Genomic DNA, 26712 nt, shown 5'->3' with positions numbered 1-26712 from the left:
CAAAGCTTAACCTGGCTTCTCATATTTCTAGCAACAATGACAGAAAATATTTTGTGAGTGTGCTAGGGACCAGGGATAAGGGAACAGTGATTGAAGGGTTGGGGGTGAGGGGAGTGGATTCATCTTTAGAGACTCATAACTAGTATCTACTCATAGGTAAGTAATAACACTCATTTCAAGAAAAATGTGAAGGAAGCATTTGCTGTCACTGACATTGTTGAACACTGGGAGATGAAAATGATTTGACAACAGCAAAAATAGCAAGTAGAAAAGGAAAAAGGAGCCAGCAGCACCTAATGAGCTTTACATAAATATATGCAGAGGCAATTAAGCAATGTTAATTACTATGACAGCAGTTAATTGAATATAATTAGATATTTTAAGCCACTGAATAAAGCATAGTTAAGATTAATTTTATTGAGATTAATTGTAAATAAGGATAGATTAACTCTGTGTTTTGACAGGCATAAAAAGTAGTTCTGCAAATGAAGCAGGAGCGTGGCCACCAGTCCAAAAATCATATATTATTTTAATGTCACACCTCAGAATCATCTCCTCAATAAACATGACTTTTCAAACCCAAACAGACAGGAATCTTGAAGAAAAACAAACAGCTTGCAGAGATTAAAGAGCCTTTTGTCCTTTTTCATGTGCATTTCTTTTAACAGACTAAATTAAGCGAGTCTGGTGTACGTGTTTTAGGAAGGAACATTTCACACTGAATGGAAAAAATGTTCTATCACATATGAAATTCGTGCAGCTGTGCGGAACTTGGTCCAGATGGTTTTAGACTATAAAACACCACCAAATGATAGACAGTAGGCCTTCCCAAGATTATGTGATAAAGTCACAATCTTTTATTCTGACCTCCCAAATTACTGCTTTGTATTATTTCTCATCAAATCACATATTTTCTTTTATAGTAGTGCTTCTCCAAGAGGGTTAAAAGAAACATCAAGCCTACTAAGTGTTAGGAACTAACATTAAGTGAATGGAAGAAGGCCTCTTTCAACAGATAGCAGCTAAATCTCTCAGCCCCAAAATGCCATGATAGCCATGACAACGATAGATGACAATACTTGGTTATTACTCTCACAACAATGGTTTCTAGAAATATTTCTTAGGGAAAATATTGCTAGATGAAAATCCCTCCCGAAGACCTTCACAACCAAGCTAATCCATGTACACTCTTTAAGAAAATTAACACAGTCTTCAAGAATGCTGAACAAGTCACTAATAAGAAAGGAACTTCAATTGATTTTGAAATTAATCAATAGGTGATTAACATAATATTTTTAAAGCAGCAGAATGTATGTGTGCATATACACATATAGTACATAAACATATATATTGTATTTCCAATACTTCTTAGCTCTTAATTGAACAAGGACTTTAGGCTATGGAGCCTGCCTCTACATTGCCTAGCAACTTACTTAGGATGCCCTTAGTCTTTATAACAAAATTCCTAAAATGGTCTAGTGAAACAAGGCTACGACGACAAGCCATTCTGCAGTGAAAGATTTTAAATCATCCAGCCTCTTCTAATAGACTTGAGACTTATTGAGGTAGAAACCATAAAAAATGAAGAAGGGAAATTTAATCCCTGAAATATTGATTTGCACATTAATATCATATAGGCAGAGGGCAATTTGGCTTCGTGGAAATGACACATTGTCGACCCTTGGTGAAGTCAGAGCCAATCTAACTGCTGAACATGTCTGAATCTCAAGAGTTATTAAGGGCTTCCCTTCTTGCCTTTATGACTTTTCTTCAGCCTACCAATGCAATCTTAAATGTATTATCTTTAAGAAATAATTGTAAAACCTCAGGGGTTTTCCAGTTAATGGAAGGGAGGCCAAACCACATCAGATTCTGAAATGCAACATTAAACCCTTGCAATCAACAAAACCACCTCAATTCTCATCCATCCAGTGCAGGATCTAATATTGTTATTAGAGATAATCAAATTTCATTGTGTAAATTTAGGCTCATGGTCAGAATGGAAGCAGTAAATTCTGCAATATTAAACAGCGATTTTCTCAGCCTCCTTTATGTTTTCCTTTGCTGGTGCAGCATCTTTTAAAATAATCCAACTAGCTCAAAATTAATGAGCAGATCTGGACTCATCTGCTAAAAACTGCAAAAAATTACAATAAGGCTGAACATGTTTCCTTCATTTTTAACTTTAAGTGGCAACTTTCACTTCCTAGACCTGGAGTCCACTCTCCCTGCTTACTCTACAATTGGTACTATTGCTTTGACTTACACAGCTGGTTTACCTGACCTTTCTTTGTTCCTTAGGTACATTTCACTTTTCAGATTTATGGTATTTCCCCCATATTTCATTGACTCTATCTTCATTGCCATAAAAATGAAAACACTTAAATATGAGTTTACTTTTTAAATCCAAAAGCAACCAGCTACTGAATAAATACACAGTGATACTCTCTTTCCAGTTTATGCCATAAATATTAGAATCTTTTTTTCAAAAAAAAAAAAACAACTAACTTGTATAAACCTTATGATCCCCACACTGAAGCCAGGTGCAAGAGGTTAAAACAGCTGGCTAGCCATCTTTTATTTTTGTGTGCCTTCCTGCTGATTGAAACCGCAAACGTTGAAAACTATCAAATATTCCCTCAAGGATTTTTTTTTTTTCAAGAAGAGGAAAGAAAAAAGAAAACCTTCCTTTTCTTTAACATGCTCCTCTGTAGAGAAGAAAAACTCTAAAACACAATCAGTCACAGAGATAGTGAAATAATCCCAATCTCTCCTTTCTGTTGTATTTAAAGCATCCTTTCCAACAACTTCTAGACCCAATTGTTTGTATTCTTCAGTTAGAAAAGAGAAAAGGGGGGGGGGGGAGAAAGAAAGAGAGAAAGTCTGAGCTTGCTCTGTCAGTTTTGCCAGTAAATATAAAGTAAAACAAGTGTTGATGGCACCGAGAGTGTTACATACCCGGGCTGTGTTTTTGCATTGCTCTCAATGGAAGCGATCGATGCCCGTGTCACTGTCGCGTCCCAATCGCAGCCAAGTCTCAGCCTTAATCTAAGCAACACCCGAAAAGGCAGCGGCAGCCGCAGCCTCTCCCTGACTCTTCCATCCATCCACCCAACTAAAAATATAATACTACATATGAGCTTTAACCACTCCACGTTTATAGGGATCAAGCCACTGAAAATCCAGGAGAACACAATAAAAAAAAAAAAAAAAAAAAAAGCCCTCCTTCTGTCTCTTGTCTCTCTCTCCTCTCTCTTCCTCTCTCCCTTCTCTCTGTCTCTCCTTTTGCCATCTACATGATCCTTGATTAAACATGGAACAGAGTTAATAAAAAAAAAGGGGGGGGGGGAGGACTCAAGGAGAGGAAATGCAACTGTCAGAAATCGGGACCGCCAGATTTCCTGGTGAACCTGCCTCTGTCTGAGTCAGTGTCAATCCACCATCTTCCGCCAGTGAACTTGTCTTTGGGTTTTTGTTTGGTTTGGGGGGGCTGTTGTTGTTGTGTGTGTGTGCTTTTTTTGGAAGGGGGGAGGGGAAAGGCGAGGTGGGGGCTGGAGGTGGGGGGGAGTAGGGAGAATATGTGTGTCTGTGAGTGTGTTGAGTGTGAGTGTGTGTGTCTGTGTGTGTGCAGGGGTCGGGGTGTGTGTGTGGTTGGGGGGGGGGGAGATCCGTGTTCGCGATCTGAACCTCTGGTACCTACAAGGAGGGTGTCTCACCGAACGGTAGCTAAGACCTCACCACAACCGCGCGGGAGCGAGGAGTCGCGGCCAAAGGCGCCCGCCCGAGCCTCCGCTCTGTGCCGGACCCCAGCCCGAGCGGCCGAAAGGAGCCCCCCGCCCGGATCGCAGGTAACAAAAGAAATACAAACCAGTGCACCGTCCTCGGGGCTGGGGCGGGGGTGGCGGGGGGGAGGGGGACAGGGTGGGGATTCCTCTGGAACTTGGGTATCGGCAGAGAAACTTTATCCAATTCCAGGAGAAATTTTATTATTATTATTTTTCCGATCGAAAAGAGCAGAAAGCCTGGGAGGGAGGGGGGAACGAGATAGAAGTAGAAGGAAGGCGAGACCCGACGCATTCCAGCCCCTCTTCCTTTAGCTGCTCCGGGCCGGAAGGCGCACTTGATGCCCGGAGAGGCGAAGAAGGTGAAGTTCGTTTGTAGACCTGGAACCCCTTTCGGGGGGCGTGAGGGGCGGGGGTACCGGGGAATAAATCAGTTCTCACAACCGGCCACAGCTCTCCCAACCATAAACACACACACACACACACACACACACACACATACACACACCCTTTGCCCTTTGCCAAAAAAAAAAAAAAACAAAAACAACCCCAGATTCTTGACTCCCGGCCTCGGGCAGCTGTCCTCCGGTCTAAGGCACAACCGGCGGCGAAAGCGCCGGGAGAGAGCTGCGGCCGCCTCGCGGGTTCCCGGCCCCGAGGCCCGGCGATCCTGCCTCCTAACGGAACTGCCCGGCGTCCTCCGGCGCCCGGGTCCGCGCCGCCTCGCGCTCAGGCGGGCAGGCGTCTACCTGCAGCCCCGGCACTCGCCCCAGCCTCTCGGAACCCCCTGCCCTAGGGCGCACTTGAGCACCCGGCCTCCGCGCACCGAGCGCCCTTCGCGGAACTTGAGCCAGGGAACGGTGGATGATGAGAGGAGGAGAAAATCGAGGCTGAACGGGAGGGCAGGGGAACAGGGAGAGATGGGCTCCGAGCCCCCACCGATCACCTTCCAAACTTTCGGAGGAGGGGTGCGAAGGAAGGGGGCATCCCGACCCGGGCGCGGGGGTGCGCCTCCCCCCCACCCCGCCGGCAATGTCCGCGCCGACGCGGAGCTGACAGCTTCCCCGCGCCTCGAGAAAGCCCCGGGCTCGCAGTGGAGACAGAACCCGAAAAGACAGGCAAAAGGAGAGAAAACTGCTCGGCCAAACGTGGATGATCCGCCACTTAATCCAAAAGTTAAATCCCGAAAAACGCATCCCGCCCCCCCGCTCCCCGCAAGAAAGTGGAAAATCAGATCCTTCAGTGCCCCCTCCCTCCCTCCGCGGAGCAAATCCTGGAGCCAAAAAAAAAGAGGGGGGGGGGGAAGAGATAGCAAAGGGGGGCAGAGCGGAAGAGATGGTCGGGCTGAGGGGATGTGAGCGAGAGCGAGCGAGAGCGAGCGAGCCGGGGGCAGAGAGGGAGAGAGGCGGAGAGGGAGAGAGAGGGAGCGAAATATCAAAAGATTGTGCAAGATCAGGCTGGAAAGATAATCGATACTCGACCTAAATTTAACACAAACTACTCAATAAAAGTTAAAGAAAAAACTTACTTTCCATTTCCCCTGCAGTTCCTACTCGATCTTCGCCTCTTTTTTGTTTTGCTTTTATTTTACTTACAGCTGATCACATCCAAGTAAAACGAGAGGGTTCATTAAAAAAAATAAAATAAAAAAATAATCCTCGAACTTTATTGGGTGAAAATCAAAACGCTGGAGCAGAAAGTGGGGGGCATGGAGCGGTCCTCGGGGATCCGGGAGGAGTTAAAGCATGTGCCGACCGCGGTCTCGCTGTTTGGTTGTGAAGGGGTTGGGAAAAGGAGGAAAGGAAATGAAAATCCGATATGTCTTTATTCTGCTAATTATTATCGTTTTAGCCCTGTTTAAAAAAAATGGCTGATTAAGTTGAGTGCGCATGTCTTTGTGTGTCTATTCCCGATATGCACTCTGGGAATGAGAGAGGAGAGCGAGGGAGAGGGAGAGGGAGCGGGGGGGAGAGAGAGGTGTAATTAGTGAGGTGATCAACATTCCCCAGACTGCAAATGACGCGCAGCCCGGACTCGGAGCAGCCCCAGAGCCTCGCGGCTTCCGAAGCTCGGAGCGCTGCGGCGGGAGCCCGGGACGCGGCGACCACGGAGAGGGCAGGGACTGGGGACCTCCGGGGCTCGCACCCCACGCGCCCCTGTGCGCGCGACTCCCAAACTTCATTAGACACACACACACACACACACACACACACTCACTCAGGAAGGAGGGGGAGAAAATAAAACACAAATACCTCCCAAGCCGTGCCCTTTAAACACTCCGAAAAAAAAATTTTTTTTTCTCATTTTAATGAGGCAAAGTAATTATTATTGGACCAGAGATGTGTTTACTAGGGAGCTTTAAGCAGCAATAGGAGAGTGAGGGCACTGGAAAGGTTTTCTCTGCTGAGTTACTTCTGCTACGTCCAGGAAAGCACTTTAATGGCGAAATGCAGGGTCCTGAGCAAATATGCAGATATATGTAAATAAAGGGTGCCGGGCTGTGTGCAAACACCGCTCTGCCCTGCCTATTTCAAAAGGCGGGATTGCACCCAGGATCTGTAGACACTCAATTTAAACACTTTATCTTTCGCTGGCAACATGTAGGAGAGAAAACCCAGGGCATGGAAGATGGAAGGGGTTAGTTTAGTCAAAGTAAACTTTCAAATGAGGATAAGTGCTGGTTGCAAGGGTGTTCATGAGGGTCTTGATGCTAGCCTTTATGTAATATTTTTGAATATTTTATCAGAATTGCATAAGTTCAATGTAATAGCTTTAAGAAGACTTAGGAAAAAAACCTTTCATCTTGTGAGTCTGTTGAATTATCTTTCTTGAAGCACATTATGATGAATTTTAAAACCCCACTACAGATCTCATTAGAATGAAATATACTTGGTATTTTCTGGTGCAAAATTTAAGGTGGCTGATTCTCATTTGAAAATCTAATTATCTCTTTCCAATATTACAGATGTGAATATGAGTGACACTTTCATTAAAAGATAATTAACTAAAACTAGGAATAGACATACTTTTAAATACCCCCTACTGAATATGGAATATATATCTCTCTCTATATATATCCGTTGCTACTCAAAGATAGCATCTCGATACACCGCCACACCACAGGTTACAAGTAGATACCATCTATGCAATATTTCAAAAATAGGAATTCTAGAGAGAAGGTGAGAGTAACAAATCAAACAAGCAAAGAACAGGAAATACTTGCAATGGCCAGCTTCCTGGACAGGTGAGGCATCAGCTCCTTTGGAGCTGACAGGCCTTTGAAGTTCTGGATGGCCAGGATCTGCTTCAAAACCTTGTCTTAGGCCTTAAGCACCAAATCTAGGAAATACCAACTGAAAGGTTTATTGCGCAAGCACTAGAAACAACAGAGCCTGCAAACATGCATCTTTCTGGGCCCGAAACCTTGTGTTATCAGGGAACATTTGGAAAATCCTAAGACTGATGCAAATGGGATTTAAAAAACCAAACAAAACACCTGGGAGGATAAAAGCACAGGCGTCAAAAGCTCAGACTTAGGCCCAGATCAGGAAAGCTGGTTGCCTACAGCAGCTGGTTAAGGTTACAATGAAAGTGCAGAGGCTTGGAGTGGAGACTAAACCCTAGATATGGTCTTTATTAAGAGAGAAAGAGAGAGAAAAAAATCTCCCACCTTAGGAATCTAGAGTCGGTACATGTACTAGTGTGTTAGAAACCAGTACTACTAAACGTTAACAGAAGGAAAACTATCTACTTCTCCAAAGACTTCCTTCCATTTCAAACTTGTTTCGGAAGAAATCTGCCCAGAGTGGATGGCTTCCTAAAATTTCGGAGTTACTTTGTTTACAGCCCCACCTTTACATGGCAACTCTCTCAGGAGTCTGCTAGTGGGTGTCTGATTGCGCCTCAGTGGGGTTTATCCATGTGCCTTAGGAAATCTACATACCCAGGAGAGTAAAATTTAAATTCTCTGCAACTTACAAGTGAAGAAGGTGTTTATGTAGCGTTACTGTTTATCGAAAAACACCCCAGAGAGCAAAAATTCTGGCTTTAAAAACTATTTGAGGTGCGTGTATGGGGAAGAGGGTGGGGGATTTTAAAGAGGCTAAGGGGAAATGAAGGCAGGGAAACTTTCAGGTTCAAATCAGAAAAGATCAAGCCCTTCGCGGGAGAGGGTTCCATGTACAAGCTCACTGATGGAAAAACCATTTCCTGAGATTTCAGACGGGTAAATGCCTATGATGAAGGAAACACCTGAGAACAATAAGTCTGTTTCAAGCTCAGGTGAAGAAAGGGGTCTATTTCTGGCATGGAAGAATAGGGAAATGATGATCATTTCGTTTTCAAGTTCTCCTTTATTTCTTTTGCCTCCCCCCGCCCGAAACACCATCAATAATATTAATGTCATTAATGTCAAAACACCAAACGTCAAATAAGGAAAAGCATTTTTAAAAATTTGGTGGCTATTTCTCTTCTGTGCCCGCATCCCTTCTGTATTGAAAAATACAGCTGGTGTGTGTGTGTGTGTGTGTGCGCGCGCGCGCGCGTTGGGGGGGGGGGGGGGCTGGTTATTGAAATCTAAGTAAGAAAACAAAAGGAAGAAGGATTTGTAAGAGGGGCGCCCACTTTTGCAATCTCTTCTGCTAGGAGTATTCCCCCTCCGTGTGTGTGTGTGTGTGTGTGTGTGTGTGTGTTTCTTTTGAATCATCTCTTCCTGGTCCTCTTTCACCTCTTTCCTAAGAAGACAGGCTGGGGTGAGGGTCGGGGGTTAATGGGCTGAAGGGAAGGGGCAGAGAGGAACTAGCACAGAGTCAAGAGTTTCCTCCAGGGCTCGGCCTTGGAGAGCGCGGAGGGGAGCTGGGAGCCGCGGCCGCAGGTCTGCGAGGGGTGGGCCCGGAGGCGCGGAGCGCGGCACCGCGGGCAGGGGCGCGGCAAGGCGGGCGAGCTCGAGCCCAGCCCGCGGGCTGCTCCGGGGCGCGGGCGCGTTCCGCCAGGCTCGACCCGGCTGGGCCGCTGCCCCCGGCGCCCTCGTCCTCGGCCCCCGGCTCCGGGAAACCCAGCTGCTCCGCTCGAGTCCCTGCGGACTCCTGGCCGTCCACCTTTGACCCTGCACCCCCACTCCCACCCCCATCATCCCGCTGTCCCTAAACTCTGCGCGAACCCGCCGCCGCCCTCACAGAACGCTGGGCTACTTTTGATTCCAAAGTGAAACGAGCCGAGGTTTGCCTGCCGCACCTAGAACTTTGCCCAGACCCTCTTCTGCACTTTCCCCAGGGCTGCCCCCGGCGAGCCCAGCCCCAGGCTGAGCCCTCGGACCCTGACCCCGGGTGCCGAGCTGAGGGAGCACCCAAGAGGGCTACCAGGTGGTTGGGTGTGGAGTGTTGGCAGCAAGGAGTAATTAACATGGAGACAAAAGGTAATTTCCACTTTCTCGGCGTATTTTATTTCCCAAATCTCTGCGGCGGATACTCTGGGCTTTCCCATCGGTTTGATGAGTCTTTAGCTGTCTATTCCCCACTTCCCCCGCCCTGCTCTGGCCAAGTCTCTAATAAATACCCCACCTCCCTCTTCCTTAAGTCTTCCAGTCCCAGACCAGCCCCAGCCCAAGGGGAAAAGGTTCCCAGTCTTTTGACCGCGCTTACGGGGTCTATAGATGAGCTCAGTTTGAAACGAGGTATTACAAGTGATTTCAGCGTTAGGAACTCTTTATATCACCACAGACACTTTCAGATCCTCAGCCCCCCTCCTCCTTCCCTCTTTGTGTTGGGTCTTCTCCACCCAGGGGCTATTTAACAAAGGCAGTCTGTTAACTAACATTTTTGTTTAACTCAGCAACTTCTTTCCAAGACACACTTAAACCTGATACCAATGTCTGTCATTTTGTTTGAGTGAAGAGGTGTGTGTGTGTTGGGGGGGAGGTGGTATATACGTAACGGGGAGATAGTGAAGTTGACAGTGAATCGGAAAGTGCAAGGCATATTGGGGAAAGTGTCACGAACATTATATTTCCAGTGGAATAACTGAAGAAATTGTGTGGGAAAGCCACTTCTCATTACCATGAAAAAAAGTAGTTTTCCTTGAGAATTCACAAAAGGGAGGAAAGAGAATTTGAACTAACATTCAGAATGGACACTCTCTTTGATGGTGAGAGTAAACTAGATAAAATGACATTTAAAGAGGAAAAGCATTGTGAGTGTGTGTGTGTAATATTTGTGGGCAGTTAAATCCCTCCTTCACTGATTCTCTCCCCTCCCCCAACCTGGTTCTTCCCTATAGCCTTCTTTTTTTTTTTTTTTAACATAAAAATGACCCCTCCTACTCCTGGGTTCTATCTCTGTATTTCCATATTCCCGTATATGTCTCCCTTTCTATACTTAAGTCCAGTATTTGCTTTAACTTTGAAGTAAATCGGTTTTATCTCCCCTCACCCCGGAGATTCTGACCCGGTTTTGTGTGTGTGTGTGTGTGTGCATGTGCGCTCACGTGTACAGGGGGTCATTATGTTAGACACAGGTAAGGTAAGGTATGGGGAGGGGAGAGGGGTTATGGAGGGTCTGAGGGAAGAATTAAGCGAGGGGAGAAAGGAAAGACAAGAGAAAAGTCAAGACGCCCTCTGGCCTTCCAGAGGTCAGGGCTCAGACAGTGCTGTGACCTCCTTTCCCTCTAGGCAACCAGCCCAGTGTTTATAAACAAAATCAGACAGGTCTGTTCCCAAACAATAGCACTTCACCAACTTCACAAGCACTTCTATAGCTCTTATGCAAATGAATGAGAACTCCTGACCACCACTGCCCCCCCCCCATTCCCACACACTTGCACACTCACACCATCCAGGGTCACAAACACACCCTTCTCAAAATACAAGGAGATATTTCCAGCAAGAGTAGCCAACGAAATTTTACGTTCGGTCTGGGGAAGAGCTCTAACAGACAACGATGAAGATGGAAAAAGACAGACAAGCAAGGGAAAAAAAGAATATAACTGTGATTTCACTGAATAGAAGATACAGTTGTGATCTTTTTAAACCTGAAACATCTACATTTAGTCAGTGAAATGCAGTATAGACAATATATTAACTACAGCCACCAAACAGAATTATTTTAAAACAAGACATTACAGTTATCCAAACATCCACATTTCTAAGGCAAAAAAAAAAAAAAAAAAGGTCCAGATCTTTATAGCTAAAGAAAAGCCACCACCCACCTCTGTATGGAAACATCCCTAAATATTAGACAAAAGCACCATTAAATCCTACAGCAAACAAACAGCCCATCTGATCTAAGTTATAAAATGTATAATTAAATCCATCTTTAATTACAAAAGGCAGCTAGCAAACTAGATGAATCAAAGATTTTGAAAGAAATGTTGTTTGTCAAGGTATAGAAATGATAACTTTACATTATATTGTAATCAAAATTCCACTTTAGGAATAAACTACAAGAAAGGGAAAAAAGGTGAAAGCAAAAAAAAAAAAAAAACATTAAATGATTTTCCAAGTTTTACTTTAAAATAATTATCGGTAAAAGTCTAACAGAAAAAGGTTAAAGAAAATATACCTCAGAGCAAAAAGATCATCTCCTTTTCTTCTTTGTCTATCAGTCCCCTGTTAAAGCATATGGAAAATGTTTTCAAAATGCCCAGATTTGGCACATTGTCATTGCAAAGAGAGGAGCGCAGTGATGCTGTTAGAGAAAATGGGAAATAAATTCAGGATTGGGTGCTGCCTCCTTCAATGCGGATTTATCTAAGTTTAATTTAATATTCCGCAATCACTGAATGATCGCATATAATTCACCAAGATTTTAAGGGGCTTTATTTAAATACCTTGAACAACAAGAGGTTGGAATTTAAACCATTGCGGCCATTGCTTGTATTTTTAAAAATTTTCCTATTAGAAGAACTTTAAGTGGCAATTTCTGATAATAAAAGAAAAACGATAAAGGTTTGGGTTTTTTAAAGGGTTTGTTAAAGGAGAACATTAGCTTTATTAAAATCATTCTGAACGTAAAATCAAAAAGCACAAAATGGTTGTTTGTAAAACACTAAACCTTTAATCGATTTTATTGGCATTCCGATCGATTAGATAAACGGAAATCTATAGCAAACATCAAAGCATTTAAAACATTTTCTCTATCTCATTTATAAACAAAACTTTTCTTTTCAGCAGAAAAAAATGATTATCAAACGACTAACAGGAAATTCTTCAGATATCAAATTACGATAATAAAATTATTTCCACATGGAAAGGGATAATGACAATGATGATAGTAATTACAATAATGAATAATTCAACAACCCTTTGACATGTATGGAAGAACCTCGAGCAGAAACCACTCTTGGAGGGGGGCTACTTTAAAATAAATACTTTCTTTATTTTAAAAGGAAATATTTTTAAGAGACAGCTCAAGGGGAGTAGTTTAGGTGTGGCTGTCGGACTAGCGTTAATCTCCTTGCAGTTGCAAAGGAATCAATTTCTTTACCGGCGTTTCCCTTCCAAATTGAGTTACTTTTTATTAGCAAAGATTAATATGCAAATGTCAGTGAGCTCTACCAGATCTGGAAACTTGTATCTGAACCTGTCTTCTACTCATACTAAAACGTGATTCCCAAACTATAGAGGAGGGTGGGGGGAGAGGACTGGACGCCCCAAACCTGAAGGTCATTACACACATCTGATCCTTTAAGTGAAGGAAAACAGTTCATTTAGAGCTAGGAGAACTGCTGTCCGGAGTAATGCAACTATCAGAGCTTCTGGCATTCTGGCTGCAGCAAGAGGAAGTGTTGCTGTAACGGGTATTATGTTTATTTGTTAAAGAAAATCAATGAAAGTGGCTGTAAAGTAGTTAGTGAGACGTGGGTTTGGGACTTGCGGTGAATCGTGACTCCGGCATACTGAGCGAGCAGCTCTTCTTCCTGCCAGAGAAGTCCCCGCGTCGCCCCGAGCCGAGTGCTGGCGGCGCGGCACCTGGTCCCAGCTCGCGGGTGCTGCCCCGCGGTGCTCGCGCCACTGCCCGAGTCTGTGCAACTCTCTGTCCTTTCTGTCTCAGTCCTGGCGATTGCTGCCTCTGGTTGACAGAGGGGGCCTTCCCACGCCCTCCTGCCGCTGCACACACCTTTTTCCGACTGCTCTCTTACTGACTCTAGGAGTGCCTTTACGCTACAGGTCTGAACTTCTGCACTTCTTTTTCCTTCTCCTGGCATCTCTCTCTTCTGCATCTCTTCGTCCCTCCGGTGAATCGCCGAATATTCCCTACCTCCCCCACCCCTCCCCCGTTTCTCTCTCCTGCCGTTTTAATTTAGCACCCGGGTCTTCTTACCCTCGCACTCCTATCCTCTCCTCCAGACATTCCAGAGAGTTCTCATCACACCAGAATGCACTCTCTTTCTCCTCCTCCTTCTCCCCTTGGGTTGGAGAGCCGCGGGGGGCCGGGGGGGGGGGAGGTGGGGGCGGGGGGGAGGTGGGGGACGGTGGGGGAAGAGGGGAAGATTGCAAGTTCAACTCCCAAGGGATTCTATTCTTTTAACAGCTTTACTTTCCCTTTTCTTCTTTGCGTAACCTTCACCTACCTCCTAATTTATAACAGAAGCGGGTTCTTTCCCTTTCATTTCCTAGTTTACAGTTCCCGTCTGGGGGTGTTCGTCACACACGCAACTCTCTGTATCCCACCTCTCACGCCAGCATCGTTCCCGTACCCCCCATCCCCCGGGCTACTATTTTCTTTTACTTGGTTGCCGTCTAATTGCACTTTCTCTTCTCAGGATTAAGTTAGTTATCCTGATTTAAAGTTCTCCGGATAGCACCTCTTTATATTTGTCAAATGACTTCATTTCCCAATTGAAGGGTGGGGGTTGAAGGGGGCAGTGTATCACCCACTTAAGTCCCTTTTAACACCCCAGTCCCACCACTACCCGCCCGGGTCATGTCTTGTGTGAATGATAACGAATTCCGGACGATTTTCCCTCTCAACGCGTGTCAGTTACTTAGGAGTTATTCCTCAGAGCGTCTCAAACCCCTCACTTGCATCCTCTGGCTTCGAGTGGTCATCCTTCCAGCCTCCCCCACCACCCCGCCCCTCCTCTCCTTCCGTCCCCGGCAGCCCTGGCTGCGGGCGGAGCGCAGTCCAAAGACCTCGTCCTCTCACTTCTTGTTTCTCGCTGCTGCAGCTGCCGCTGAAATTCGCTGTGGCCGCTGCCTCTTCCCGCTTTAATCCCAGACCTCCAGTCATTGGGCAGCTCCTCAGAGGCAAGAAGTCAACACCATGGCAACCCGACAAGCCTATCAAATCACCGGCTGGTGTGACAGCGGCAACACTGCAGGCAGGAGTGGGTTGGGCAGAAGAGCAGAGTGGCCGCCACGCTCAGGTACACGGTCTGGGAGTGGACCGCAGCTGTCAGCCTCCAGGGTCTGGCTACACAGATGTGCACCACCCAATTCATACCCCTACCCTGTAGGTCTAGAAGAAGAGGAGGGAAAGGAGGGGGCGGGGGAAGAGATGCGTGTAAGATTGGAAGAGCTTCGCAAGAGAGTTTCAAGCTAAAAGTAATCGTAGCCCTAGATATTGTAAACTAAAGATGCCTTGTGTCCCAGTGTTCCCTGAAACCCAATCACAGTAGCCTCAGAATCAAATTTAAAGGGTTTGCACAAAGGTATGGGATTTTTCTTCACCAGTTCTATCACTTGCTTGGACAAAATTAATGAAACATTCTGGAGTTCCAAAAGGATATACGAAACTGTGACCTGTTTAAACTTTTACTGTCTGTGAAGTGTTGGATTCTGCAAAAACTCAACGTCACTTTCAGCTGTGCCGATTGCCTTGGAAATGACCTACACTTCACCTGAAACTGCCCTTTCCTTGTTCTTTCCTAAAATGTGGACTGTGTGTAATGTATGTTCTAGATCTCAGTTCTCTAGAGAAAAAGCAGAGCCTTAACTGGGAAATTTGAGCGTTTCTCCTGGGCCTACCTAGCCTTTGTAATTTCCTCATTTTCCTTAAGACACTCCCAAGTAAGCAGACGGAATAAGATGGGACTTTTGCTAATACTTTAGGACAACTTGTTAATTAACATGAGATAGATTGAAAATACGTTTTTCTTTTTTTGATTTTAAAAGCACAGAGTGTTTTTGAGAAACACAGCATACTTTTTCTCCATTATAATTCCACTGTGAAACCTTTAACAAATATTTGTATGGTATGTTATCATTAACCATATAAGCCCCTCTATCACTGATCTCATCATTGATTTCAAAGTTTCAGAACACGCCTTTGTCTGTTGAAGTTGGATAGGACAGAAAGAGAAATCCATTTCATAATGAAGTTCCTGTGCAATATTGAGGAAATCCTGTATGAATTCTAAAATCTACCCTTAAGTCCACCTCACATAAACACAATTCACTAAATAAACGGTTTTCATATTGATCTAACATCTAAACTTTTTTAGGCTCTAAAGTGTGTAAGTATTTAAATTATCCTTGGCATGCATAAAATCCTAGAGGACTGGAAAGGTTTCTTAAAACAGCAATTGTAATATTAAGCAAAGTAGGACAGAGCCAATTTTTGTGGCTCTAGAGAGAAATTCAATGAAATCTTGAACTTCATTTCCTTACTTTCTCTATATTTCATTGTTGATGGATCCTAATATTAAAACAGTACATTTTCAGCATATAATTTATTACAGACTCAAAATGGGTATAATAACTGACATTGGAGAAGCAGGTCATGATATGCTAGAGGAAACTTTTGGACATAATATGATTTCCCCTGCAGTGAAACTCTAATAGCATTCTGGTAACATTTTCTTATTCTATGCCACTCTGCAGAGTTGTTCAATGAAGAACCATCAAGCACACAGATCTGAAATTTGGTTATAGTTTAAGTAGTTAACTCAGTGCCAAGTTATTGATATCCTTTAATATTTTTGCAATTCACATTGCATTTGATAGGTACTGAGTGTTTACAGTGGGAAATGTATGAAGAAACATAATTCCATGATTTTAAGTGAAAATGCATATATTTAATCTGTTATCTTCCAGGAACAAACTTGTAAATTTAAAATGTTCTCAAAGAGAAGTTCAATGAAATGCGCAAAAACCTTTCAGTACATTTTTAGCTTCAGTATGAATAAATGGGTACAGGAAATATAGCATTTAAAATTTTGTTATTTCACTTAATGAAATAGCATACTTAGTTAGTGGACAACTTTATGTATTTATTTTTGGGGCAACTTTAAATACCTTAGGTTCTATAAGACTATTTGTATTTGAACATGTATAAGCTAGTCAAAGACATGGACAGATACTGTCATTCACATGTTTATTTGTAATATTTCTAATTTAAAAAATTAAAATAAGGTGAAGTTCATAAATTAATACATTACACTTAAATGAAAACAAATATCTAAATATTCTATTAGTTCCTTTGCATTTCCTTGAAATGGTAATTTTTAAATTATTTTTTCCTCTGCCACATATAAATTATTTACAATTAAATAAGTTTTTGCATATACTATAGAGATATTTATTTTGTCATCATAAGTGAATTTAGTGTTTACCCTCAAACATACTCTCAGACTATACAGTATATGACCATCTGTTTAAATATAGATTTATGTACAAGCCACACACATGTTGCTAGTCAGCTCTATATTCAAATCCTTACAATTAAAACTATTTTCTGTACATTTAGTGTTTTCACTGTGGATGCTTTTGGAAAGGGAGAATTTGTCTTTTTAGCTAATGAATAAAATGGTGGAATTAAATGCAGTTTAAGTGCTAAATTAAAAAAAAAAAAAATTCAACGCAAGATTGCCTTGCTCGTTTTCAGCAGAATGGATACCATCTCCATAGAGTTCATTCTTGACCTTACCTGAGTAAGTACTTTAACTTAAACTATGAGATGCACCTAGAGGGGTAAAACATTGAGCCTAATAGGAAGACAGTTAATAACCTTTTTTCATCCTCATGCACTATCAATCATGGCTGTCACCAGTATGCTGAATCAAAGCAAAAGTGTTCTTCACAGATGACTGATTAGAAACGCAAAATCACAAGATCCATCTTCATGGTCACTTTTATTATAGTCATTTTTAAACTGACAGCAACCTGCTCAGTTTCAGCACACTGGGCATCACAAATAGTGTCACTCAGTGCAGCTAAGCATGAGAAGAGGTTGGTTGGATTATACTTAAAAATAATTAGGCCCTCAACCTTTTGTGGAGCCGAGAAAAAGGTTTTTCTCCCTCCATTCCCTTATATTCTCCCCCACCTCCATAACTTGCTTTGATTCCACTGTATCATGAGTTTAATCATCTTGAAAGGAGGTGATTGGGGTATATATAGTTTTATCCTCCTTAATTATCTAGGAATTAGGAAATGGATATGTCCACTTGACAATTACAGATAACTTTTTGTCTACTGCTTCTTGTCAACTTCAGGACAAAGATCACGGCTACCCTTCTAGTTAAAGTGGGTTCTTTTTATATAGAAATGTGTTTTAAGACTAAAAGCCTGAGGAATCTACATAGTCAGGTACTAGTGAATGATATCTGCTATGAGGGGCTCTTCTCTGTTGAAGGCATTTACTTGTATCACCTGGATGCTGTAGCATTGGAATTACTTGGATTATAACTATCTAGATGCATAATATTAAAGTGGCCAAGATAGTAACCACTAGGTGACTATGTAAATTCTCCTTTATCCCCCTGTATTATCTTCTTTAGGCCCTAGAATATTGAAACAATGACGAACTTGAAAAACCAACAAGTAGATATACATAAAACTCCTTAAACTAGGAGGTTTAAAATAGTTATAGCTGAATCAAATGATAAGAAACTTTCTCTTTCCTTGAAGTCTTGATCTTTATGCTACAAAGATGACCCTTTCAGGTTTATTTCATGCTATTTTTATACATTCCATTAGAATATCTTATAATATTATAGGGTATTAGTGATACAAATATATACGGGAAAATTGTAATGGAAATATTTCAAAATAGGATGTGATTCTCATGCCCATCTTATGAGCTCTTCATTTTCTATTTCAGGAAAGAAAACCCAATTGAATTTAAATTTTAATTTAGTAATTTGAACCAAAATGCCCTATTTGAAATTTCTATACAGTTATCTTTTCCCTTCATCTCAAATGTTCATTTCCTTGCTAGCAATCAAACACACGCACGCACATACAGAAAAAGAGAGAAGAAAAATTATCAATGAGATTTTTGTATACAGTATAATGCCTTCATACTCATTTTCAAATGTGTTAACATTCTACTTTAATAACTCTTTGCAAAGCTACCAATTCTTTTCCTCTGTTTCTACAAACATACCTACACCCCTTTATTGCTTTATTCTAGATTATGAGAATGCTTTCCTTCTCTACACAGAATACATCAATTGACAAGATATATACATATAATGATATCTCTGTATTTACACAGATGGCAGTAGATGCACAAATGTACTTTCTGTGTAAAAGAAGGCTAATATTAATTTCCTTAAATACTGTACATTGTTAATACATATTTTTCTATAAAATTAAGAGATTATGAAATATCTCAATTAGCTAGTTTGATTTTATATTCTTAGGTAAATGAAGTTATCTTAGAATTTTAATAGATACATGTGTTAGTTGATACTTTAAAATATTTACACTTTTTAAAAATCATTGACAATACTTACCAATATGTTGTTAACTATGTAAAATTGTTTAAACAAAATGATTATATATTTTAACAGCTACATAATTTCATACATGACAATGTAATAATCACTTTAATGGCTACATTTTCAGTTTACTTTATGATAAAAACAATTTCTTCTGGCAAAATGTGTGTGTGTGAGTGTGTGTGTATTTGTGTGCTTAGTTTGGATAAATTTATACTTTTAGAAGGGGGAGTATCCCATAGGATGCAATATTATTTTTTTTAAGTTAATTTTCAGTATAAAATATTCTTTGTGACTAGGTTATCCTAGTAAGAATATTTATGGAAAAAATATTTATTTGAAATAAATGGACTGAATATAGCACTTATAATAGCTACTAAAAATAATTCAGTGAAATGACATGCATGATTTTTGCCATCATCTTGGTAAACTATACAGGTGGTCACTATAGATTTTAAACATTTATCTTTAGTATGATTGATAAAAATTATAGATCTGGAATCATGTTTTCCTCACTTCATGGGTCTTAATAGACAGAAATAAAAGTAGTTTTCCTTTATATTTTGGAAATTTAATCAAAACTACTTAAAAATTAACTTCTTTTGAAAGTTACTATGGAGAATCATTGAGAGTTTTGTTTTAACATAATTTGAAAACAATATTCACTTATATTTAAAGCATTATAGTTAATTTAGATTTTTTAAAAAAAATCTCAGCATCTTTATTTACTTGAAATGTTTGTCTATTTTGTTGTGATTTGTTTAAAAACATGTCAGTTTGTGCACATTGTTTGTGCTTATGTTTGTGTCATTGAGAATGTTCTTATGTTTAAATGAATACATAAAATATATAATTTTATTTAATATTAGAATATCATGATATACAGACTAAGATGAAACTAATAATTTAGTTTGTAGAGATATATTTAATACATAAATACATATTCATCAGAGAATATTTTAAACTAAAGAAAGACTAATGATGTTTGTGTATTTCATTTGGAACTGAAATTTATATTTGTGTATTGCATGTAGTACAGGATGCCTACATACTTATGTATAATTACACTGAAATACTCTCAAATTTAGATTATTGACTTCTTTAAATTGTAAAACGCTGTCACACACAAATATTACAATTATCCTGCCACACTTATATTTATGCAGCCTGAATATGCAGTTATGGTATCTTTCTTTTTCCTGGGGTATGATTTTCCCCTGATACTGGAATTGTTCTTTGTTGAATCTTTGTGATGAAAAAGAAAAGCTGTTATATGAGTGTCAGTTTGCAATAAATGTGTGAGAAGAGGTACAGTCAGGATAGACTGACCATCTTTTAGTGTGTCTTCTCTACCTGGGGTTCAGAGCGCCAGTTCCCTACCAGCAATATTTAAAGAGAAAAGAAATGAAAGCAAAGGTCATACAAAAATCACCTTTAACATTTTACAGTGAAAATGGGAAAATTTAGAAATATTTACCATAATTTGTTATACGATTTTAATTTCTTTTCTATATTTTTAAAATACTATTATTATAACTAACTCATCTAAAATTGTCATTCTGTTCAACTCTTTACTTACATAAAAGATATTCAGCCCTTTAAAAATCTCTAAAACGGAATTTATTGTTTTCTCTACCATTTGTTTTCTCCAAAGCTTCCTGCCACTCAGCTGAAGTAAAGCTTTAGGATGCATTTGATAACAGTAAAGCTAAAGGATGCATTTGATAACAAATAGACTGTTTTGATCAGCCTGTTCTATTCTTACCTTGAACTTCAATTTACAAAGTGGTATGCAAATAGATTAAATGACAACTTTTCAGAACACACCCCACGATGCTAGTGATGTTTTCAAGTAAAAAATTTAGGATACTATGATACAAAGATCCCTTTTTTTGAGAGCTAAACTTTTATATGTAAACCTTCACTTATGTATTACACAAGCACTAAAGAATTTTAATGCATTGCAGTTCATTTTGGAATCTTTGCACAAACATTCAGAGTAGTATTATGTTGCTTAGTTATTTCATTATATTATATTTCACATTTAGATTTTCATTTGAATTTTCCCGTTTCCAGCATTTGGATATCATCTCATTAGCTATCATAAACCAGTAGTTTAAGGAGGGGTAATTCTGAAATGTAAACACCCCTTCTAGAATTTTACAGCATTGCCATGGCAGCGTTACTTTCCCCCAAACATTTCCCTGTTATGATTATAAGAAAAGATCAGATGCTGTGGCAATTTTGTTCATATGTGATCTTTCTTTGGAATTATTTTCAAAGTCAACCGTCCTTAGACCTTATTTTCATCTCCACAAAGCATTAAGTTTTGCTTCTTTGTAAAATATTTCTTCATAGCATATCTTAGTTTAATTCACTTTTAGCAAAAGAAACACCCAAGCTCAATCTGGAGACCTCTTTCCAATATAATTTAGCTGGACCTTTTCTTAGTAAGGTTTTTCTGGTTTTCATTTTCACTTCATATTCTCAAATAAAAGATCCTTTGTTGTCTACCATTTGATTGGACTTAATGAAAAACACTCCATTTTAACTTAACAGTATTTCCTTTTGAATTTATTATATTTAAGAACACTGTCAAAAATCAAACATTTAATCTCAGGTTTTTATATTTCAAAATATATTACTATCACATGGCTCGGTGAGGTGATGTAAAACATATACTGAAAAGATTTCAAAAAGAAAAGCAAAAGTGAAAAAAAAAGAGAAAACCCCGTCTTCATTTTAATATGAAACTAAATACTATGGCTAATGTGGAGACTGGGTACAGCAGCTGACTGTAAAGTCGAACATGTGACAGGGTGCCAACAGCGGAATTGTGCAGTATTGACTAAATGAGGTTCACTGATTTGTATTGAGGCTAATATCTTCTTTAAACAATTCCGTGTAAATTGTGCGTATAAAGTCATTGGAAGCTATTTCTCAGGACAGCCTCGCTGGCTAGCTACCTGCTGGAGTGAGGAAGATAATCAATAGGAAGAAATAGAGCCGAGCATGAGCCTGGGAAGCTTCAGAGCAGTTAATGCTGATAAAAGTAGATGATGTCAATATTTGGGAATAGCACAACTCTAGGATAATAGACAAAAGAGAAGTGCATATGTTGTAGGGTGTTCAAACAGGGGCAAAATTAAAAGCCTAAGTGGCAGATGATGCCCAGGGCTGCAAAAGACATTATTTATTATAGGTATTGCTAAATTTCTCTTGAAATCCAAACAGAGGCAGACAGTCTATGAAAAAGATACCTAACTTTTCTCAGAAGCTAAAATACCCATTTCCATTTCAATGGTCAGTAGGTTTCTGCTCCTGATTAGTCTTGGATAAAGTGTCCTCCAAACATTTGGCAGATATATATTTTTACATATGTAATACTACATGTCTCAGGAATAAATAGTATTTTTTGGATTCTCTAAGTTGCTCCTAAGATATAGCAAATAAAATAACTTATAAAAGATAAAATGAAAATAGGCTGTCAATCAAAGGGTGATACCAGAGAAATAAATGAACCTAATAGCTTTTGCATACATTTCTGATTATAGCAGACACCTTCTTTTTTAAAGGTAGTAGACTTATTGGAAGTGAGGTAATGGTATATTTTTACTAATTTAATACTGAAAATCAGTTTTCCTCTTGCTGTCAGGTGATGAAATTTTGTTCTTCTGTGCTGATCTTTCTGCTGATGTATTATGACATAGTCTGTCAACATGAACAGATATGTGAAAGGAGATTGGGTGACTGAGACATACAACCTGCATAGAACTCTTCTTGAATTTTAAGCATGTTATCATGTTTGGGTACAACAAGTAAGATTATGCTTGCTTTAAGATGCTGTATTTTTTATATAATTTAAGCCCAAGCAAAACAGGTGGACTGTGTGACAAGGCTTTCAACATTAGAGTGAGCTCAACCCAAAACACATATTTCAGAATACCTTTTAAAAATCCCTTTCACATAATAAGTTGATTCCTTTCAGAAAAACAAAAGACCATTTGCAAAATATAACTTTCTCGTCAAAGAGGAGGAATCCATTCATGCACATGTGATTATCAACTATAGCTATTTTCTCCTAAATTAAACAATTCCACAACTGTTCCATGCTTTTATTGTCACAGATGTTTTTATTGTTTGGTGTTAGATATATATCAAGTACATGATTCTGAAGTTAGGTGAAATAGCTAAGCTTTGATAGTTTTCATTTAACATCAAAAAACAAGAAATGCTACTAGAAAAGTAAATGTATTTATCTGGGACCTAATATTTTAAACATTATTTCTACCCCAAAATACAGGAATAAATAAATTTTACCCTTGTAATTCATTTTATGCTTTTATTTTAGGAATAACTATTTGTTTTGAAAATAATTTTTATTTTTATTTTGCTAAATCATACATTGGAGTTAATGTTTCAATGAAAATGATCTTATACTCCAAATATATAATCTTTGTAAGCTTTCCCACAAATACAATTTGCTTTAAAAAATTGCTAGCATGTTGTCATACATCTTCTCTTTTCATCTTAAATACAGAGAAATAAAAGATCTTTGGTCATTCTTGAATTCTAAAGAAGGCTTCGTTTCAAATAAAGTATGAATTTTGATTTAGACACACAGAAAAAAAATCTTTTAAGATCTATACTTCAACTAATTTGTTAATCTTGTGCCACTTTTAGCATTTGTCACACATATAGGCCAGGAAATTGGCTCCATCTCATTCTAGCTCTGTATTGAATTAAAAACCTCCACTGCAAAGAAGAGCATGATGTGGGGAAAGAATAAATTTAGTTCTTTCTTTAGTAATGCACATATATTTCCATACATTTCACATCCTAAGGGAGACTATGAATGCATTCAATAAATACAAAACTATAAACTGTAATTCCAGAAAGGGAAAGGTTTAAACATTTTTTTCTGACTTTAATATACCATTTTAAGTTTGAAAACTGAAAATGAAATCATTTCATTTTTTTATTTTACTTTTTTTTTTAGTAGACACGTTCAGTATTAGAAATAAATCTAAAATAATGGATCTTAGTTGTCCCTTCCTCTTGGTTAATATTAGCAGTTTTTAGATCAAAGCAAATAAAACATCAGCAGTGACAAACTGAGAAAAATGTTTTATACTAGTTGAGTCTATGTTTGCATTCAATCCACCAAAGTCCACCCTGGCTAATTTAGTAGACATTATATGCAAACCATTTATGTACAGACATTAAAAAGGAGTGTCCATTTCTATTTCGTGTTGCTAGGCTGACAGAAAAAGGTAATTTTCCATAGAGTATGATAATAATGGATAGATTTGAAGCACGATGGGTACATTTCTAGGAAGACTTTGTTAAAAATGAAACATGCACCACAGGTGAGGGAGATTACTAACTCTGATATAGACTCGCCGAAGGTGTAGTTCACTCTGTTCAAGTATTTGAATCTGTGACTGTGGTCTGAGGAGACAGTGCTGTGTGGTAGATTTATGATGGTCTCACGGAAACAGAGCTAGCAAAGATTATGGCATACTTGTTTAGAAAAACGGTGAACTGAAGGTTCCTGATTTATACTGACATATATCTCGATGAAACCAAGGTTTGCAAATTGCCTTGAGAAGTCATCTTTTTTTAAGTGCTTGATAGGTCCCTAAATGTACATATCTATTTTAAAGCATCATCAAGAATGCTGATACAGTATTTGTAAGAATTTTCTCTTAGATCTTGAGGTTAAAAAATATTTTTATTTATCTATTTCTATTTCTTAAATACCTTCAAAGTTGATATCCAGTAAAAATCATGTCAGTTAAAGAAACACACTCCAAAATAGTTAAAAACTAAAAAGGCCAGTATTATGAAGAATTCTGAAAAATTTCACAGTATGCCTGCATATTAGTTAAGAGATTCAAAATCTTTAAGGTTTTTGTTTTTTCACATTTACATTTTTACTCAAGGATAAAGAAATAGCCTGAAAAGAAAGGGTTTGAATTGGTCCACTTAAAATCCATCGCTCCCTGGCTCCTTCCTGTTTTAAGCGTTTAATCAACATGGTCTTCGTTTGAAGAATGTGGCTGTTTCTCTCTTCTTTTGTGAGGCTAGTGAAGGTACTCCCTGACTAAATTCAGGACTGAAATAGTGAGTTTATATGCTCATCGATTTCTTTTTTTTTTTTTTGTATGGGAAGTCTTATCTGTGTGTGATTAGAATGGACAGAATGCATGACACAAACTTGTAATCATTCTGCTATGCATGTACAATTCCTGAGAATGTTATTCCTTCCTTGCCACCCCTTTGTATTTTTATAATAGTCCACAGTGTTACTATTTATATTTAGGAGAAACACAAATTCTTTTCTCAGATCCCATGATACCAATTTAGATGCTCCTACTTAATCTGAGAAATTAATATTTGGGAAAAGACAAGAGGATTTTGCAATTAAATAACACAGCCTTGAAATCTTTGAAATCACAATCCCTTTAAAATCCTCATTCTATTGGTGCCATTATCCTTGTTTTTTACAGCTTTAGGAGTTTGGATGCTTAATGCTGGTATTGTGTGAAGTGGGTGTTCCTGGAAGTCACACTTATGAATTATTGTGTGCCCCAACTGCTTCCAGGCATAAAATTTCTCTAACAGACAGCAGCTGACAGACTGGGAGAATCTGGCTCCAAGTGTCAGATAACGTCTAACTGTAATGTAAGTTTTGAACGTATCTTTTGGGTCTCCTTTCTTAAGAATTCAGTAAAAATGAATGGAATATATAGGAAGCCTAACCTCTTTAGCACAACTCAGCATCTCAGGATACCAATTTTTTTATGGTAAAAAAACCCACATAACATAAGATGTACCCTCTTATCAAATTTTTTTAAGTGTCCAGTATTCAACTATAGGCACAATATTTTACAGCCAATTTCTAGATTTTTTTAATCTTACATAACTGAAACTTTTTACCCAACCCCTCATGTCCATGCTCCCGAAGCCTCTGGCAACCATTTTATTCTGTTTTTATTAATTGGACCATGTAGATCTCTCGCTTAAGTGGAATCATGCGACATTTGTCTTTCTGTGACCACCTTACTTCACCTAGCATGATGTCCACAAAAGGCATCAGGATACCTTTTTGGTTTAGCCTTATTCTCTCTTCCTTTGGAGGATCACAGAGTACCGGCTCAGCTGGAATGTTCCACATGGACTAGAACAGCACACTTACTAGGAGGCCGTGGTGGGGGAGGGGTCAGAACGGAAAGACTGAGGAATTCTTATAGCAAACAGGTACAGTGAGACTCGTGGCCACCATTTTCGTCATCGCTGACAGTTGGGAAACTCAGTGAATGTTAATTGAGTGTGCATTGTATGATAAGGGCTTCACTTACATTGTCACTTTCATCCACTCAGGTCCTCACTGAGGTAGATGTAGTTATTATCCCCACTTCGTAGATGAAAGAAATTGAAGCAGAGGGGTGAAGTCACTTGGCCAAGTTGATAGAGCACAGGAGTACTAGAGATGAGATTCAGTGTCCCCCTGGAACCCTGTCATGCTGCTTCTCTAGAAGTCCCTTAGTAAAACCTGGTCTTTTTTTGTTTAAATGAAACTGAGTAAGAATATAGTCTGTATCAATGGAGGAGAAACAGCTCTTCCTTCTTTTCTTTCTCCTCACTAAGAAACAAGGAGAAAGCATCCTTTGCCAAAGTCTGCTGGCTTTGTCTAACTATTTTGTTCTGAAGCAGGGTAAACATATCAGAGTTAGATATACATCCCAGGATACAGATAGCAGACTGTTCAATGTGGCAGCTTTAATCTCTGAGGCTTCTCCAGTGATACCGTGTCCAGATCCCAGCCGTGCTCAGTGGTCTGAATTTACTGATGGGTTTGTAAAAGATGTACAAATTTAGTAAAATCCAAGTATTCCATGTAAAAGGATCTGGTTTGAATTACATGTTTTGGCGACATTATCACATGGATGGTGCTCTGCTTTCCACAACTGTATTCTCTGATTGTGGCTGTTGTATTTACATACTATTATATAAGATCAAGTATAAATCTATGGTTCAGTGGGAGAATTTATTAGTTTTTACTCCTTAGATAGACAGGATTTCATGCTTAACTTTCTATGTTGTCATCAGTGATTGCTTTTATTATTAGTTCTGCTGCATTCAGTTTTGTTCAAAAAGACATTTGCTAAAAATTACTTTTCTTTACTCATAAGAGTTGCAGGTGATGTGAAAATTGGCAATACCTATTACAGGTGTATACCCTGCTGAAGTAATATGAGTAGTTTAC

General features: G+C 39.5%; 2 protein-coding genes across 16 annotated transcripts in view; one reads left to right on the top strand and one right to left on the bottom strand.

Annotated features, from left to right (window-relative positions):
* The window catches only part of ZFHX4 (zinc finger homeobox 4), a 205168-nt gene extending 199418 nt beyond the window's left edge, over positions 1–5750 (bottom strand). For 2 of the 4 annotated variants that reach the window (XM_027561225.1, XM_027561228.1), the window contains exon 1: positions 5311–5749. The gene's annotated coding sequence lies outside the window, so the exon portion shown is untranslated. Of the gene's footprint in view, positions 1–2958; positions 3047–5310 lie in introns of those variants that run through there. The other 2 variants (XM_027561227.1, XM_027561226.1) reach the window with 2 other exon arrangements.
* The window catches only part of LOC113904279 (serine/arginine repetitive matrix protein 1-like), a 42004-nt gene continuing 18610 nt past the window's right edge, over positions 3319–26712 (top strand). For 2 of the 12 annotated variants that reach the window (XR_003514466.1, XR_003514467.1), the window contains exon 1: positions 3639–3848. Coding sequence is in view for 2 of the 12 variants with exons in the window: in XM_027561230.1 (XP_027417031.1) it covers positions 4124–5140 (1017 nt within the window). In the remaining 10 variants the exon portion in view is untranslated. Of the gene's footprint in view, positions 3425–3621; positions 3849–4097; positions 5304–8856; positions 9196–13943; positions 14142–23464; positions 25128–26712 lie in introns of those variants that run through there. The other 10 variants (XR_003514471.1, XR_003514470.1, XM_027561230.1 and 7 more) reach the window with 9 other exon arrangements.

This window comes from Bos indicus x Bos taurus, chromosome 14 (genome assembly GCF_003369695.1).
Source record: "Bos indicus x Bos taurus breed Angus x Brahman F1 hybrid chromosome 14, Bos_hybrid_MaternalHap_v2.0, whole genome shotgun sequence".
NCBI classification, from domain to species: Eukaryota; Metazoa; Chordata; class Mammalia; order Artiodactyla; family Bovidae; genus Bos; species Bos indicus x Bos taurus.
The sequence above is the reverse complement of the archived record's forward strand: the minus strand, read 5'-3'. Positions and strand labels throughout refer to the sequence as shown.